The sequence below is a fragment of the Conger conger genome, chromosome 6 (assembly GCF_963514075.1).
Source record: "Conger conger chromosome 6, fConCon1.1, whole genome shotgun sequence".
NCBI lineage: Eukaryota > Metazoa > Chordata > Actinopteri > Anguilliformes > Congridae > Conger > Conger conger.
In genome coordinates this window covers 60607095-60624608 of record NC_083765.1, presented here as the reverse complement: position 1 = coordinate 60624608, position 17514 = coordinate 60607095, and the positions used below count along the sequence as shown (strand labels likewise).

General features: G+C 40.7%; 2 protein-coding genes across 4 annotated transcripts in view; one reads left to right on the top strand and one right to left on the bottom strand.

The window, feature by feature from the left end:
* LOC133130444 (disintegrin and metalloproteinase domain-containing protein 10-like) overlaps positions 1-2076 on the bottom strand; it is an 89243-nt gene extending 87167 nt beyond the window's left edge. The window contains exon 1 of the mRNA XM_061245045.1: positions 1884-2076. Coding sequence (XP_061101029.1) covers positions 1884-1950 — 67 coding nt within the window. The 5' untranslated portion in view covers positions 1951-2076. The remainder of the gene's footprint in view (positions 1-1883) is intronic.
* A 4757-nt stretch (positions 2077-6833) lies between these two features.
* mindy2 (MINDY lysine 48 deubiquitinase 2) overlaps positions 6834-17514 on the top strand; it is a 37068-nt gene continuing 26387 nt past the window's right edge. For all 3 annotated transcript variants that reach the window (XM_061244540.1, XM_061244539.1, XM_061244538.1), the window contains exons 1-2: positions 6834-7829; positions 12533-12590. In XM_061244540.1, coding sequence (XP_061100524.1) covers positions 6906-7829; positions 12533-12590 — 982 coding nt within the window. In that variant the 5' untranslated portion in view covers positions 6834-6905. The remainder of the gene's footprint in view (positions 7830-12532; positions 12591-17514) is intronic.

Here is a 17514-nt window from a genome sequence, read left to right as displayed (position 1 = left end):
TCAAAAGCCACTCACACTCATCCTCTCCACATTGTATGCCTCAAATGTAACACATTGCCTTTTTTATTCAACGTGCAAACAACCCCCTTGACTTTAAGTGATGTTGCCTTTTCTCATGAATTCTAGTCGTTATTGCCAACTTCGCTCAGCTCTAATTTACACTGAATATTGTAATTAAAGGCCTCTGAGACAACGCCTCCGGGTCCTTCGCAAAAATAGCAGTGGAAGTTAAAGACGGTTATACACCATCACAGCCTTGTTCAGAAACCTCTGCAAACAGTGACTTCTCTCAAGAGGCGAACGACAGTACACACTAGCAGTGTCACAAACAGACCTATTAAAGTCACCACTTACGCTTCTTGTTTTCCGAAGGTTTTATTCCGATTATATTCAGCATCTTTTAGCCACGCGCTAATTAAACAAGCAGTACTGCTCTGAAACAACATGGTTTACTGTATATGTGTAGCCATGGGTTGTCAGCTGATTTATTAGCGAACAAAAACAAGACCTGTGTTCCTATAGGCCTGTATGCCACATCGTATCACTGTTCCAACTGTTACTCAATAAATAGAATAAAAGAGTGAGTTTTACAATAATATAAGTGGCAAAGCGACTGACAGAATGTTAGCTTGAAGCATAATCCCATAGACTGAACACGTACATGGGCTCTTTGTTCATGCAGCTACTCAACAATGGTAACGTTAAAGTAGGTGGATGTTCACCGTTTCGTTGACTTGGACGTTTTATTCTTTTTTTTCTTTTTTTTTTACATAGAACAGCAGCTACATCTTCCCCATAGGTACTATGTTTTGGGCCTCAACTGAGACGTTTGCAAAAGTTACTTCATTTGTGTGGCAGTATATTCAACGAATGCCTTCACCATTATTCTTGCCAGGTCACTACCCATGTCATTCGCTTTCACGGCCCAAGATCCTTTCATGAATATACTGTGACTTTGGTCCACGACCAAACAAACCACCGCGCTTGAAACAGGCAAGAATGCTGGCTGTCGTTGAATGCATTATGAGTTCGCTTCGTATGCTCATCCGACCATTTCTGTAATCTTAAATGAGCTGGTCGTAAACAAATGCCACTGCACCGTACGCCAAACGTAATTTAACGCTCAAACGTGCACATAAAGACAATAGATTGAGTGGTTTACCCCGATTCTTCACATACTCAACCGCAATCAACTGTACAAGGTAGCCAGTTAGACTAGCTAGCGCTAGCTAACAACAGCGTCGTTAAGTTACCTTATTCATTCAAAGCAATTTGGCTAGTCTAGCTAACGAGCTAATATGGCGAGCAATCGCTGTTTATCGTGGATAACCAGCTAGCTAGCGTGTGAAAAGGCGTACTAATTAAACCGTGTAAATGGCATCATTCGAGTCCAAATGGTTTTGGGTTAGGCTAACGTGTAACATTAACGAATGCGGAACAATCACAAAACCTCGATGGCTCGCAGCAAACAGCTAGCGAGCTAACATTAGATGGTCTGTCATATTAGCTTCAACTAGCGTACAAGAAAGAATAACGTTAGTCGGTCCCCTCCATCTTATTAATATGCTGCTACTAGCAGGCAGGCTCGCTATGTCTGCCGCGTCGAACTTAGCAAGCTCGCTAACTTTGATATGGTAAACATATGCCAGACTCCCTAGAGACCTCACACTAATGTCATTTAGTCAATCAAAAAGTTTAATTCAAAAACGTCCCAGTAATGTTCTTGTTTTACTTCCGAACAGCAGGTTCCCGGTAGTATTAGCTAGCCAGGCAGCTCGTTCTAAACGCCGACTCGTCACCCCTCCCTCCTCTATCCCGTTTCTTCCATCCGATTAGAGATCAAACACTTTCTTCGTGAATATAACGAAATACATCGTACTCACCATCTGCGTATCGTGTGCAGTGAAACAAAAATAAGAGTTTTATCAAGAACATGTCGATTAAATTCATTGTTAGAACATTGACACCGCGAACGGTTTATTGTTTCGATTTCCACCTCTTAAAGGCGCAGACGCCCTCTGTTTATGGCAGCTCTCTCGCTCTACTCCACGGCCTTTCGCCGCTTGTCTCCAACGGCCTGACGTCAGGCGCAGGCAAAAGTTGGCCCCTCCCCCATCCACAAAATAAGAAAGCCCAGACCGACCCTTGGTTCGCCAATGAAACAGTGCTGATTTGTCCAAGCATCGCCTCTGGTCTCCAAATTGTTGTACACATTGAATACATTTATGTCGTTCAAGTTTAAAGGGGCCGTAGGTGCTGAATGTGTTCAATTTATTCGTTAGTCGTTAGTTTTTTTAACCAATATATTTAAATATAAGCAATTTGTGCAAAAAATGAATGTGCTGTGCCATTGGTGAAGTGTGAAGTGTTATATAACTGCATCGGAGTAAGGTGTTTCTGCAACACAGGTTTCACTGTAAGACAAAAAATAAACCAAAAATATTGGAGCGACATTAGTCCAGGTAAGAGTCGGAGAGTTGCTGATGCCCCGCCCTGGATGTGTCGAAGTGTTCCTGAGCAAGACACCTCACCCAAAATTGCTCCAGACGAGCTCATTGGCCCCTTGTATGGCAGCCTTGTGAGTGTTATTCATGGGTGAATGAGAATGAAGTCCATTTATCATTTAAACTGGTAAGAGTCTTTTACTTTCTTCTGACATTTTGGGCTTTGTACAAACTTCATCACTATCAGTTATGGAGAACACCAGTTCCTTGCATGCACTGGGATCAAAACACTTCATTTACTTAATTTAACATATTTGGTTAAATGGAACCCAGAGCTTGGCAAATAAAACATGCTTGACTAGCCACCCTTTCCCAATCCAGAATTCAATATGGCTGAAAACTATACAAATCCGTATTCATCCAACACTATGTAAAGATTCATCTGTAAAAGAAAAACAATCCAAGATGAAGCCAAAATGCCACAACAACAATCCACTTTGCTGTACATTGCCTGCCCCTTTGTGGTAACAAAAAGTACTGCAAACAGCATCACCGAGAGGCCGGGTGTAAAATGCTAAGCCTGATGAACGGTTTCAGGTGACACAGGTCTAAGCTTGAATGTACAGAATATACAGTATAGCTCTCATGACATATGTAAGCTATACTGTATATTCTATTTTCTATTGTATTTAGTAAAATCACAAATATTAACTGAACATGCTAACACTGCTCTTAACAATCTGGTTATTGAAAGCAATGAAGTTCTACATCTAAAAGATTGACTTGGAATAAAAATAAAAATAAACATTCCAAAAAGCCTTCTCTTCAAACGGCTAATATATTTTGATGTGTATATCCCACTATATCTTTTATAAGGCTCAGCTAAATAATTTGTTGTTTTCACTGAACTGCAAAAAAGAAGCTACATTATAGGCTGATAAATAAAAGTGAAGATAATTTAAACAGCACAATGAGATGACAGTGTAATTTATATTATAGCCTACCAAGCCAAACCTGAAATATACATTAAAAAATACCATCACTGTTGGTGTGCTTGAAGAAGTAGAGTTGTCCCTACTCATCTCTGTTGTGACAAGAGTTAAAAATTTCAGCTTTTATTTCCTGGAATTTACACCTAGATGTTTTAAATTACTTAGAACATAGCACCTTTGGTATTAGACCACCCAATTTTTAGCTGAGCAAAAGTATTGGAACAAAGAGTATTTAAGTAAATGAAAGTAAGTAATACTTCATATTTGGTGGCATATCCCCTGCGTGCAATAACTGGATTAAGCCTGTGACCCATTGACATGGGGGGGGGGCTACCATCATGAGTTACATCATGAATAAAGATTAGTGAGCCCACTCCAGAAGCAGCCGTGCAAGCCCAAGCCATGACACTTACTCCATCATGCTTCACAGATGAGCTTGTCTGTACTTCTTTGCAAATTGAAATCTCACCTTCCAATTCTTACTTATAATGAGTGCTTTGCATCGTGTGGTATAGTATGTTTTAGTTGGCTAGGTAAGCAGTGTTTGGATAGTTAACTTTGGTGACTTTTGCTCTGTTTGTTTGTTTGTTTGTTCAAAAAAAAAAAAAAAAAAAAAAAAAAAATGGCCCTTGTCCTTATCTTTGTTGTACAGGTAGCAGTTGAAATTGTACTTACCTCTAGGGTCTTTCAGCAAACTTATCCCTGGTTATTGGTATGCACTTTGTTGTATGTCGCTCTGGATAAGAGCGTCTGCCAAATGCCAATAATGTATAGCCTCTATATTGCTTTGCTAAATACTTTGTTGATGCACCTTTAGCAGCAATTACAGCCTCAAGTCTTTTTGAATATGATGCCACAAGGTTGGCACACCTATCTTTGGGCAGTTTAGCCCATTCCTCTTTGCAGCACCTCTCAAGCTCCATCAGGTTGGATGGGGAGCGTCGGTGCACAGCCATTTTCAGATCTCTCCAGAGATGTTCAGTCGGATTCAAGTCTGGGCTCTGGCTGGGCCACTCAAGGACATTCGCAGAGTTGTCCTGAAGCCACTCCTTTGATATCTTGGCTGTGTGCTTAGGGTCGTTGTCCTGCTGAAAGATGAACTGTCGCCCCAGTCTGAGGTCAAGAGCGCTCTGGAGCAGGTTTTCATCCAGGATGTCTCTGTACATTGCTGCATTCATCTTTCCCTCAATCCTGACTAGTCTCCCAGTTCCTGCCGCTGAAAAACATCCCCACAGCATCATGCTGCCACCACCATGCTTCACTGAAGGGATGGTATTGGCCAGGTGATGGTTTCCTCTTGTTAGCTCGCTGCTGTTTGCTGCGAGCCATCGAGGTTTTGTGATTGTTCCGCATTCGTTAATGTTACACGTTAGCCTAACCCAAAACCATTTGGACTCGAATGATGCCATTTACACGGTTTAATTAGTACGCCTTTTCACACGCTAGCTAGCTGGTTTCCTGGTTTCCTCCAAACATGACGCCTGGCATTCACGCCAAAGAGTTCAATCTTTGTCTCATCAGACCAGAGAATTTTGTTTCTCATGGTCTGAGAGTCCTTCAGGTGCCTTTTGGCAAACTCCAGGCGGGCTGCCATGTGCCTTTTACTAAGGAGTGGCTTCTGTCTGGCCACTCTACCATACAGGCCTGATTGGTGGATTGCTGCAGAGATGGTTGTCCTTCTCAAAGGTTCTCCTCTCTCCACAGAGGAACACTGGAGCTCTGATAGAGTGACCATCGGGTTCTTGGTCACCTCCCTGACTAAGGCCCTTCTCCACAGATTGCTCAGTTTAGACGGGCGGCCAGCTCTAGGAAGAGTCCTGGTGGTTCCGAACTTCTTCCATTTACGGATGATGGAGGCCACTGTGCTCATTGGGACCTTCAAAGCAGCAGAAACTTTTCTGTACCCTTCCCCAGATTTGTGCCTCGAGACAATCCTGTCTCTGAGGTCTACAGACAATTCCTTTGACTTCATGCTTGGTTTGTGCTCCGACATGCACTGTCAACTGTGGGACTTTATATAGACAGGTGTGTGCCTTTCCAAATCATGTCCAATCAACTGAATTTACCACAGGTGGACTCCAATTAAGCTGTAGAAACATCTCAAAGTTGATCAGTGGAAACAGGATGCACCTGAGCTCAATTTTGAGCTTCATGGCAAAGGCTGTGAATACTTATGTACATGTGATTTCTTTGTTTTTTATTTTTAATAAAATACTTTCCGGATGCACTGTATCTGGGCAATAAGAAACAGCTGTCAGTCACATGTTCCAATACTTTTGCTCACCTAAAGATTTGGTGGTCTGATACAAAAGGTGATATGTTCTAAATTGCTGAACAAAACTAGATAAAAAATACCAGGAAATAAAGGCTAAAATTCGGATCTGTCAGCTTATGTACATATTTTGACCTCAAACTCAATTATCTTCAGTGTATAGGAAAAACAAAGGAAATGCCCTTGCTGTTTCAATACTTTTGGATACAGGCAATGGCTGTACATTTATGCTATAACACAAACAAATTGCTAGCGTGTTACTGTCACTCCACTCTACATATACTACACATTGGCTTGGACCGACAAATGTGTGCATTTACGTATATAAATTACAGTCTGATGTTCGATTGGGCATGGGAAATATATATATATATATTTTTTAATATACAACGTAATTTACTCTAAATGGCTCACTGGGTCATTTTAATAAAATAAGCCAAGAACTCATTTTACTGCAGGCCTATCTGGGCGTGGTTCATGTATGCTGTTTTATTGTGTAAACAAACCACTGTGATAATAGCCATCATTATCACTAAACTGAAATATTTTCCTTTTATAGACGGATAATAAAATATTCTATAGTTCGATATTCGATAGAAAATGAAAGAACATATTCTTATTTGCAAACGTGTAGCCTAGGCTAAATAATAAGTCTGTCTTTTTTTTCGATTAACCGTTGCCTGGGCCTACGGGCACATAACGGACGCTATTTTTATCATTGCCTAAATTGATGGAAAAGAGTTAGTGACAGCGAACTCTTTCTAGTGCTAGACATGCTAATTATCAAATTACATTAATCCTCAATGTGATCATTTGGCCTGTGGGCAAAGCGTAGACTACTGTATTGACTGGCTGCTTCTTGGCTTTCAATTTGTTCCTCAAACTTTATAAAGATAAAATGAAAATCAAGCACCTCGTCTTTATATTAAAATATACCTAAATAAAAATCAACGCAGTTCATCCGGTTGTTTTGCTACCTCTTGGATATCTGTTGGAAAATATTATTTTCATTGGATTAGCAGAACTTGACATAAACATACTTTGTATTTTATTTAATATTGCCCTTCCTTGACCTGAAGAAGAGGCGTCCCGTTTACAGTGACGTCAGTTAGCTAGGTAGCTAGAGATGTCATGGCGTCTTTGGAGGCGAAGCAGGAGCTGCAATCTAGATAAAGAGTAGCATCAGTGGGGTACGAAATGGAGAAAAATGCAAACCTGCATCGAGATCTTGGGGGAGGTGCTCTATGCTCCACAATAAGCGGGGGATCGGGCGGATTAAAGGCTACAGAAGGAGTGAAAGGAGCTACCGATAGCAGCAAGAACAGTGAGCCCTCAGCGCTGAGCACTTTGGTCAGTAGTAGCGCCAGTAGTCCCTTATCAGCAAGCACTGCCAATGCTTTCCCTGGTGAGCTCAAATCTGACATTAGATTGGAAAATGACGAATCTCTCCTGGTTCAAAATAGTATCTCCAAGCCCAGCGACTGTTCCGAGACGTCGTCATCGGAACTGCGAGATCAGCTGAGCAACGGTATGGGGCACAGTCTGATATTGGCTCCAGGAAACGGAGAGGGTGGCACCCCAAAGTTGGTAAACAACAGAGCGGATTGCGAGCCGCCTTCTACGATGGAAGAACCGACTGCAAGGATTACAGATGTACAGACTGGGGTTTTAAAATCTGCGTCGCAGGATGTGGCGAAGATATCCCCACCAACGACGTTGTGTCCGGACAAAACAAGTTTGAAAAGCGCTAAACCAGGGGGGTTGGATTGTAGTGATCATGTTGTATGCGAGGGACCGCCGATGGAGAGTGACCCCAGCCCCGCGGGTGAATCCCGGAGCTTTGATTCATTGGAGTCCTTCTCAAATCTGAATTCATGCCCCAGTTCTGACCTCAATAGTGAAGGAATGGAGGACAGGGTATTGGCTATCGCTTTGCAAAGCGACGAGTATGGGGCTGATGAAACAAAAGTAGCGTGTAGCAAGGATCGGGGCGCCGGCCAATCTATTTATCACATCAAGTGGATCAAATGGAAGGAAGAAAACACGCCTATCATTACCCAGAACGAGAACGGACCGTGTCCGTTGCTGGCTATTATGAATGTCCTTTTGCTGGCGTGGAAGGTAAACAACTGTCAGACTTAACCGATGACTTCATTTCAGCTAAGTTACAGAAATATATATCGTCGCTGTAATTCACGAAGCTGAAAAGGCATCATGTAGTTACTTGCCTACAAGACCTGCTGTCAAGTGTTGGACATATTTGTTTAATTTGGATTTATCGTAGGCTTTTTTTCGTTTCATACAACATGTGTATCAAGTAGCTTAAACGTGTAACGTTCGGCGAAACTGTTAGGGCCATATAAGTGGAAAACAACAGCTGACCGAGTTAGTCAAGTGACATTTCCTCTAAACATTTAAGTAGGCGTCGATGAGTATTTGAGCTCGAACTTGGCTAAATGTTGTCCGAAGCAACCTGTCTGTATGTAGAACATAATCAACAGATACGCATTTTCCGAATCTAGAATCACATTTGAAAAAATACTGTCATAATAAGACGAATACATTTTCCCACCATACCCATATCAGCTCTTTGATTCTCCCGAATCCTTGGAGTTGAAGGCGAGTTCCCAGTTTCAATGCTCCAATTTTCTCCAGAAGTAATAATTTAAAAATGCATGGGGTTTTGCTCATTCCGTTTAAGCATGGAATTCCTGCTTCGATTTTAAGGATGTGCTTTTAAAACGATTTAATTGCCCCGATCTCATCTAGATGGCACCATGACGCTAAAATGGGTACAATAATGAAACTAATGGGGAATTAACAGACATGTGTCATCAGTAATGGCTGTGGTCTTATAGAAGAAGGTAATATGGAATTTTACCTAGGTTGCACATTCAGAATCACTTCAAAAGCTGTAGCCTACAGGAACGGATTTATTTTAATAAGAAATTTCTCGTTTCAACGATTTGTAATTTATAGCTCTGTAATTGTACCTATTCGTTTATTATTGATTGTAGTCAGCCAGAGTCTGTACTCTTACCATCTTTTCAATTCTAGTTTTCACTGTGAACTCTGGATCACTCTGAGAAGAGTGGGTGGCTGAAGTGCAGGTCACTTGTAGCGGTTCCTCATAGTGCAGGTCACTTGTAGTGATTCCTCATAGTGCAGGTCACTTGTAGTGGTTCCTCATAGTGCAGGTCACTTGTAGTGATTCCTCATAGTGCAGGTCACTTGTAGTGGTTCCTCATAGTGCAGGTCACTTGTAGTGGTTCCTCATAGTGCAGGTCACTTGTAGTGGTTCCTCATAGTGCAGGTCACTTGTAGTGATTCCTCATAGTGCAGGTCACTTGTAGTGGTTCCTCATAGTGCAGGTCACTTGTCGTGGTTCCTCATAGTACATTGTTCCTTTTTTTCAGAGCAGAATTTAAATCACCCACAAATTAACTGGCAAGCAAATTCAGGTTCATTAAATCTAATTTCATTAACATGTGGGCCATACTTCTGTTAGTTTTACATGTACTACTTTTCAGTTGTGCTCCTCTACCTGATGTTCACCTGTAGCAGGTGTGAATGTGAAGGTATGGGTGGTAATATAGACATGGTGAGTTTTTCCAAAAAATAAAAAGTAACTACAGTTGAAACGGAGTGCGGCCTAATACTGAGTCCTGTGGCTATTTAAGGGTGAAAGTGTTCTTTTGGAAACAATTTAAAAGAAACTGGTTGAGAGGTAGATGATACTGAAGCAGTGGCAAATCTTCACAAGTGCTTTAGACTGCTCACATTTTATGTAGACATTCATCCAAATTGTGTCCTAAATAGTCCCTGGGCACTCATTTTTTGTCTTTGTGCATCCTGGTCTTGCATAATTGGCAGGTTTAGTATATAAGTTCCGAACAACTGTCCAACTGTCCAACAGCAACCTGGGGGTCATGTCAAAAGGGTAATCTTGCGTTACAATCTCGCAAGTGAAAATGTTCCAATTCCTCTTTTTTAATTTGCATCCTTGTGTGATTATGTCAATGTCAGATGTATCACGTGTAGCATTAAACAAACCGTGTTACACCTGTATTCAAATCAGATGATTTACGCACTAGATGTAACCAAAAGGAGGATGTGAAGCAGTGGCAGTCAGGATAAATTTGGAGGCATTTGTTCTGCTCAGAGAACTGTTCAGTAGGCTGCCTGAAGGTGCAGCTCCAACTGTCCTGTGGGGTATATCACAAAGCAGGATTACTGGGTTAGCTGGATAAGTTCACCAAGGAAAACCAGGAACCCTTCCAAAAGTGGAACATGGACTGAAGTAAAAACGGCTGTTCTGGGTTTTACTTGGTGAACTTATGCAGCTAACTCAGTAATCCTGCTTTGTGATTTACCCCCCGTATGGTGTTATGGTGTTTAATGTGAGAATTACATGGGGAAGAATGGCAAGGAGAGGGGCAAATGCCTCAAGCTGTGTCACGTTCCTCAGAAGGACATCAACTGGTCAAGTGAACAACTTACCCTCCCATCGAACAGCCCGAGAGTCTTCTTTATAGCATGAGATCTATTCATGTGCTCACCGTTTCCTCTGCCTTTGCATCTTTGCTCTGATGGAACACAATAGGTGCCCTTGAATAGTCTAACTGTACTGTCTATTAACTTCTCCCTACATTTGCAAGTTGAAATAAGCTTTAGAGCATGTTAAAGGAGTGACATGGTGGCTGGTCACACTTTCACCGGTTGAGAAGTTAGCCACTCTCCTTATCCCTCCCCTATAACTCGGAACCCATAGTTTCCTCCGCTGGCCTCCAGGCAAGACAATGCAAATATTTGACTGATGTTAGTTTTACTTAAATTAGAGTGCCTTTTAAGGACTATTGGACTATTTCTGGTTATATTAATTTAGTGTTTTTGCTTTCATCAGTTGATGTTATCGATAACGTTAGCTAGCTAGTTTGTTTTCATAAGGACGTTATAGTTTTTATCTTAACTTTGCTAACTAGCTAGCAAAAAATATCAATGGATAAGTCAGCATCCTTACCTTAGCTATGAATAGTTGGCTAAGTTAGCTAGCTTTTGATAGTTGGCTAAGTTAGCTAGTCTCCCAAGATGAGCGTGCATCATGGAGATAGCTATGGTAACAAACAACAAAGTGTGGAAAGTGGGAGTATGGTCTGTCAATTGTAGCTAATTGACAGTTCTCATTACCACATCCAGACCATTTGGGTGAACCTTTATCATGGGAAATTTAGGCTGAGAAAAATATGTTTTAAAAGACACTAGCAAGTGTCACATTCACATGGTTACTCCTTTAAACCACATTTAGGGTGTGATCTGACTATCATCCTGCTGATTTTTGTGCGGTATTCCATTCCATTTTCTATTTTATTACCATGTAAATACAGTTTTTTGTTCATATTTGAAGAATTGCTCTGTAGGTATAAATCCAGCAAATACAGCAATTTTATCTTTGGAAGCGTGGAAATGGTAGGCTAGATATTCAGTATTTGTCAGTGGGGGATGTGGGGTGAATTTGAAGTTTGCTCTTTCGCAAGTGAGTCATTTGGGCCAGTGAAAATTCAGTCATGTACAGTTTTTTTTTTTACTTGTGACTTGGTATATGAGAAAAGAAGAAGTGCAGAAGAGGGGAGATAGATTGACCAGTTGTCTCGAAGTTCTAAGAGTTCTAAATGTTGAGAAAAGAAATAGTATTTTTAAACCCAAATCCCAGTGATTTAGAGTAACTGAATGACTGAAAGTCTCTCCGGCATCACTAGCAGCAGGAGGCAATAATATGATAATGCTGTGCCTTTTTAAGTTATTGTTTTGTCAGGGTCCAGATAACACTTTCCATCCATGTTCTGATAACAAGCATTGTGGCCCATGCAGAGGCTCCAAATATTTAGTATTTAGGGAAAATATCAAGGGGACCTCTCCTTTGGCCTCTTATATTGTACATGTGTAGCCGGAGACAGTCTTCATCACCCTTTCCTTCAACCTGAATACAAGAGATTTTAGACCAATGGTCCTCATTCCTGGTCCTAGAGAGCCACAGGGTGTGCTGTTAAAAAAAATAAAAAAAAATAAAAAATAAAAATCATTATTATTTTACACAACCAATTCAGAGCCAAGAAACCAGGTGATTGATCAATTAAGAGCTGATTAACAACAAAAGCCAGCGAACCCTGCGTCTCCCCAGGACCACTGTTTTAGACATTGCTCTTGTCATCTTGAGAACATTACATATTTGAATTGCTTTGCATTCTCCATTCAGTTTCTTATTTCTTGGTCATTTGAAAAAATATAGAAATTATTATTAGAATTTCTTTTATTTTTGCATTTTGGCTGCTATTTTCTTGGAAGCACTATATTAGTTGTCAAGTCTTGATCACTCCCCAGTCAGTGTTTCTAAATCTGCACTTCCTTTATCTATACCAGAAAGTATTTTTTATTACAACCTTTGATGGAAGATTGGCTAGTTAATGCGGCACGTCTTTTTTTCTTCAACATCAGATTCACTGGGGTTGTGTTTGGTATGGGCAAGGTGTTAATTAAATCAGACGGTTCTTCGTGAAAATCAATGCCATATTGAGAACAGAATTTGAATTGCGTGACTAATACAAAAACAGTGTCCATACAGAAATGTATGCCAACATGGCAACATGCTGAATGTGACTAAAACGTTTTGTATGGTACACCATGAACCTGAACAAAAACACTAAAAATATATCCCAGTTGTGGCTTGATCACTTTGGCTTTGTGTTGTGTTAATCTGTTGTTAGTATTGTTGTTTACCATTGTTTTGCATGGAACCCCAATGAATTGTGCTTCTGGTTGTCTTGTAGGTAAAGATGCCACCAATGATGGAGATTATAACTGCTGAACAGCTGATGGAATATTTGGGTGAGTGCACAAGGTGTATCACCATCTCCATTTCAAAGAGACAAAAACAAGATTAAATTAGATTGATCTCTTGATGGGATAGTTTCCTTTCTGTGGTTTTTTGACAGGATACTTTAAGGATATTTTAGATATTTACAGTTTCTGCTGACCTGCCAGATTTGCAATAGTAGTTATAGGGCATTTGGGGTTTGTGGTCGACAGATGGAAAATACACTTAAAGTAAATCCAAAGTAGCTTGTACAGTGCATTTATTTGCAATTCCGAACATATCATGCCATACTTCTTTACTTGAGCACAGCAGTTTTCAGTTGTATGCACCATAGGAACTGGTTCTAAACCAAAAATAATTCAGTAACACATTACTTGTCCTACAACTATACAACGCCTTTATAAGCACTACATAGCACATTTATAAGCACTAAGACTGGCATTCATAGGCACATACAGTGCATCCGGAAAGTATTCACAGCTCTTCACTTTTCCCACATTTTGTTATGTTACAGCCTTATTCCAAAATGGAATAAATTCATTTTTTTCCTCAAAATTCTACACACAACACCCCATAATGACAACATGAAAGAAGTTTTTTTGAAATTTTTGCAAATTTATTAAAAATAAAGAACTAAGAAATCACATGTACATAAGTATTCACAGCCTTTGCCATGAAGCTCAAAATTGAGCTCAGGTGCATCCTGTTTCCACTGATCAACCTTGAGATGTTTCTACAGCTTAATTGGAGTCCATCTGTGGTAAATTCAGTTGATTGGATATGATTTGGAAAGGCACACACCTGTCTATATAAGGTCCCACAGTTGACAGTGCATGTTGGAGCACAAACCAAGCATGAAGTCAAAGGAATTGTCTGTAGACCTCCGACACAGGATTGTCTCGAGGCACAAATCCGGGGAAGGGTACAGAAAAATTCGGAACCACCAGGACTCTTCCTAGAGCTGGCCGCCCGTCTAAACTGAGCAATCGGTGGAGAAGGGCCTTGGTGACCCTGAACCCGATGGTCACTCTGTCAGAGCTCCAGCGTTCCTCTGTGGAGAGAGGAGAACCTTCCAGAAGGACAAGCATCTCTGCAGCAATCCACCAATCAGGCCTGTATGGTAGAGTGGCCAGGCAGAAGCCACTCCTTAGTAAAAGGCACATGGCAGCCCGCCTGGAGTTTGCCAAAAGGCACCTGAAGGACTCTCAGACCATGAGAAACAAAATTCTCTGGTCTGATGAGACAAAGATTGAACTCTTTGGCGTGAATGCCAGGCATCATGTTTGGAGGAAACCAGGCACCGCTCATCACCTGGCCAATACCATCCCTACAGTGAAGCATGGTGGTGGCAGCATCATGCTGAGGGGATGTTTTTCAGTGGCAGGAACTGGGAGACTAGTCAGGATTGAGGGAAAGATGAATGCAGCAATGTACAGAGACATCCTGGATGAAAACCTGCTCCAGAGCGCTCTTGACCTCAGACCGGGGCGACGGTTCATCTTTCAGCAGGACAACGACCCTAAGCACACAGCCAAGATATCAAAGGAGTGACTTCAGGACAACTCTGTGAATGTCCTTGAGTGGCCAAGCCAGAGCCCAGACTTGAATCTCATTGAACATCTCTGGAGAGATCTGAAAATGGCTGTGCACCGACGCTCCCCATCCAACCCGATGGAGCTTGAGAGGTGCTGCAAAGAGGAATGGGCGAAACTGCCCAAAGATAGGTGTGCCAACCTTGTGGCATCATATTCAAAAAGACTTGAGGCTGTAATTGCTGCCAAAGGTGCATCAACAAAGTACTGAGCAAAGGCTGTGAATACTTATGTACATGTTATTTCTTAGTTTTTTATTTTTAATAAATTTGCAAAAAAAACCCAAAAAAAAAACAACTTCTTTCATGTTGTCATTATGGGGTGTTGTGTGTAGAATTTTGAGGAAAAAAATGAATTTATTCCATTTTGGAATAAGGCTGTAACATAACAAAATGTGGGAAAAGTGAAGCGCTGTGAATACTTTCCGGATGCACTGTAGACAATAACCGTAAGTAGGCATGTTGTGTGTTATGTCAACATTGATGTAGCAAGTGACATTACCATGACATACCAAGTAAACTGACACCAGATCCTGACATAAGATGTTGGTTATTGACATAAGCGTTTATGAATGCTTATGTAGTGCTTATGAAGGATTTATTTAGGTCTTACTGTATGTGGGACCCTTCGAATGAAGTGTTACCAATAATTCAGACCGCAAATGCCCAAGTGCCTTATACCCACTATTGTAAAGTAAAGGGGTAACTTATGTACATTGAAAATATGTGGCACACAAGAACTGCCAAGGCCACAGAAAGAACTATACCTTTTACAAATAACTGCCTTGTAACTGCCAATTAGCCATACAAAAAAGTCTTCACATTCAATTGTGAGGCTAGGTAAAGTATTGATTTCCATTTTGGTATAGGCAAATTTGGGGTTCAGTTCAAAACTGATCTGCCACATTAATTCCATTTAGTAAATCCAGGGCTGAGTGCTGTGCTCGAAAAGGGGTACCGTCGGCATGATGTTCTGTGCTTTTCACAGTGTATCTGTACAGCGACTCACTTACTGCATTACAAAATGAAATGAGATTGTTGACTGGCTCAGCTGGTCTGTTCATGATAAACTACGGCTGAGAATTATGGACACAGAAGCTAGCTGATTACCCTTGTTGCATGTAATGCTTTTTTTCTTATTTTTCTCAACAGTAATTGAGGTTTTGACATGCAGATGTCAAACACGGCATTGGATAAGTTAACTGTAAAATAGGTTTTTATCTTGTTAGTAATCTTTGAAGTTGAAGCAGAACTCGGCTATACAGTATGGAGTCTTTTAGGAGGGGAGGGTTGTTGTTGTTGTTGTAAATTGTAATTTGTTATAAATCCATGGTATTGTGAGTTGTGTTTAAAAGGGTATTTGCTTATATGCTAAGCAGGTCATCTAAATAGAAAGAGGGCCCTGCAGTAAGATTAAGACCCACGTTCATTCTGAAAGAATTTAATTAAACCCATACTTATCAATTTGCATATCTATCCTCCTCATTTGTGCCTCTGTATTCATGAATGCCCTTATTATGATAATTCAAGCATTATAATTCCATATCTACATTGATGTCACATTGGTGAATTGAACTATACTTTCAGCTATATTACTAAAAGCTAATACAAATTTAAATTATACTTTGAATGGGAAGGTCCAAGGTCAAGTTTTTCAAGGTATTTATTTACTAAGATGTGAAGTGATGAACTGTTCTTAATTCCAGAGGTTAATTTTGTTTTACTTTCATGAGTTGAATTGAGATGCAGTTATAAGCTGTATTTGTTGGCAGATTTTCAACAGCCAATCATTCTTTTATGATTCAAGGAAAGGAAGAGAAGTTGATTATTTTTAATTCTTTCAGTGGAAACATGGCTGGGGAGTATACAGTGTCTGAAGTGAATGCAAAACACGGCAAGCCCATTTCCCTCTCAGCTTTGGCTGAAGCACTCTTTTTTTTAATCAGAAAAATCAGTGTTCTAACATACAAGCCTGAAGCCTAAAGCAATGATTAATTAGGCTGTGGTTTATTATTTGGTTGTTTTAAAGTTATCATATTGTCCTTAAAAATCTATTCAAATATTTTAGGATTTACACATTCATATTGTTTGAACTGTCATAACATGTATTTTAGGATTATGGCACACTCAGTTCCAATAATTAGGATCTTCATCTCCATGTTCAGCCATACTCTATAAATGCCTGAGTGCATTACAGAATCCAGGAAACAAATTTTGGACAGATATTCCAGAGACATGACAGGGAGAAATGTCCCATTATTATAGACATGCCAAATTAGGTAAAGACATTTGCTCTGTGGCAAAAGAAAAGCTCTTCATTGCAGCATCCCTGCACTGCTACCATTATTATTTAATGTGAGCATTATTTAGTTTTTTTAAATAAAATATTCTGAGAGCCGTGGTGGTGCAACAGGCTAAGACGCAGCAGACTTTGCAGCGGTTGCAGTTTGCTGCAGTTGCGCACTGAGGACCGTGTTTGGCCGGATCACGTGGAGCAGCAATAATTGGCTCGCTGCTCCAGAGGGAGGGACTTGGCAGGGTTAGTAGATCGCCGCACAAACAAGCACCTCGGGCGCCTTGGAATCACGGTCACGACTTGTGAGATGAGACGGCTTGAAGAAGGCGTGTCGCTCTCCTGCCGGCCGCTGAGGGACGGGGTGTGGGCGGTGTATCTAATACCAGCTCTAATTGAATCAGACGGGGTCCAATTGGCTACCAAATTGGGAGAAAAAGGGAAAAATCGGATAAAAATATTTAAAACAAATATTGAAATACTGAAATATTCAATGTATTTGTTGTTTTGCAACCCTGCTGCTGCCTACAGAAACCATGATTTTATCTCCTAATTTTTTATTGACCACTAAAGTCTTTGATTGGAGCTGTATTGATTTGGAAGAGCAAAAAGTTCCAAGATTTTACCCCCAATTATGATGATACAGGCTGCGGTTAGGAGTAGACATTGACCAGTGCTACTCAGTGACTGCAGGTATTTGCACTGTATTCTACACCATCTAATTTCACGAATTATTTAACCTGCTTGGATAAGATAATAAGCTAATTCATGAAATCAGGTGGTGTTCAGTAGCGCGTACCTCGATGCTACCCAGCAGAAAAGCTAATTTTCTGCACGTCCTCCATGTTGAAGTACTTGGGTATGGGTAAACACATTAACTGCTTGTTAATTTGTGGAGTACTTGGTAAAGATACAAAATCGAATCTAGTGCCCTCTAAATTTTAACGAGGCTAGAGCATCATAAAAGTCTGTTTATACACAGACGAAATCAGCAAGTTGGCAACATCAGCACGTTGGGGGGAGGGGGGTTCTGCCCTGATACTGTTTATTA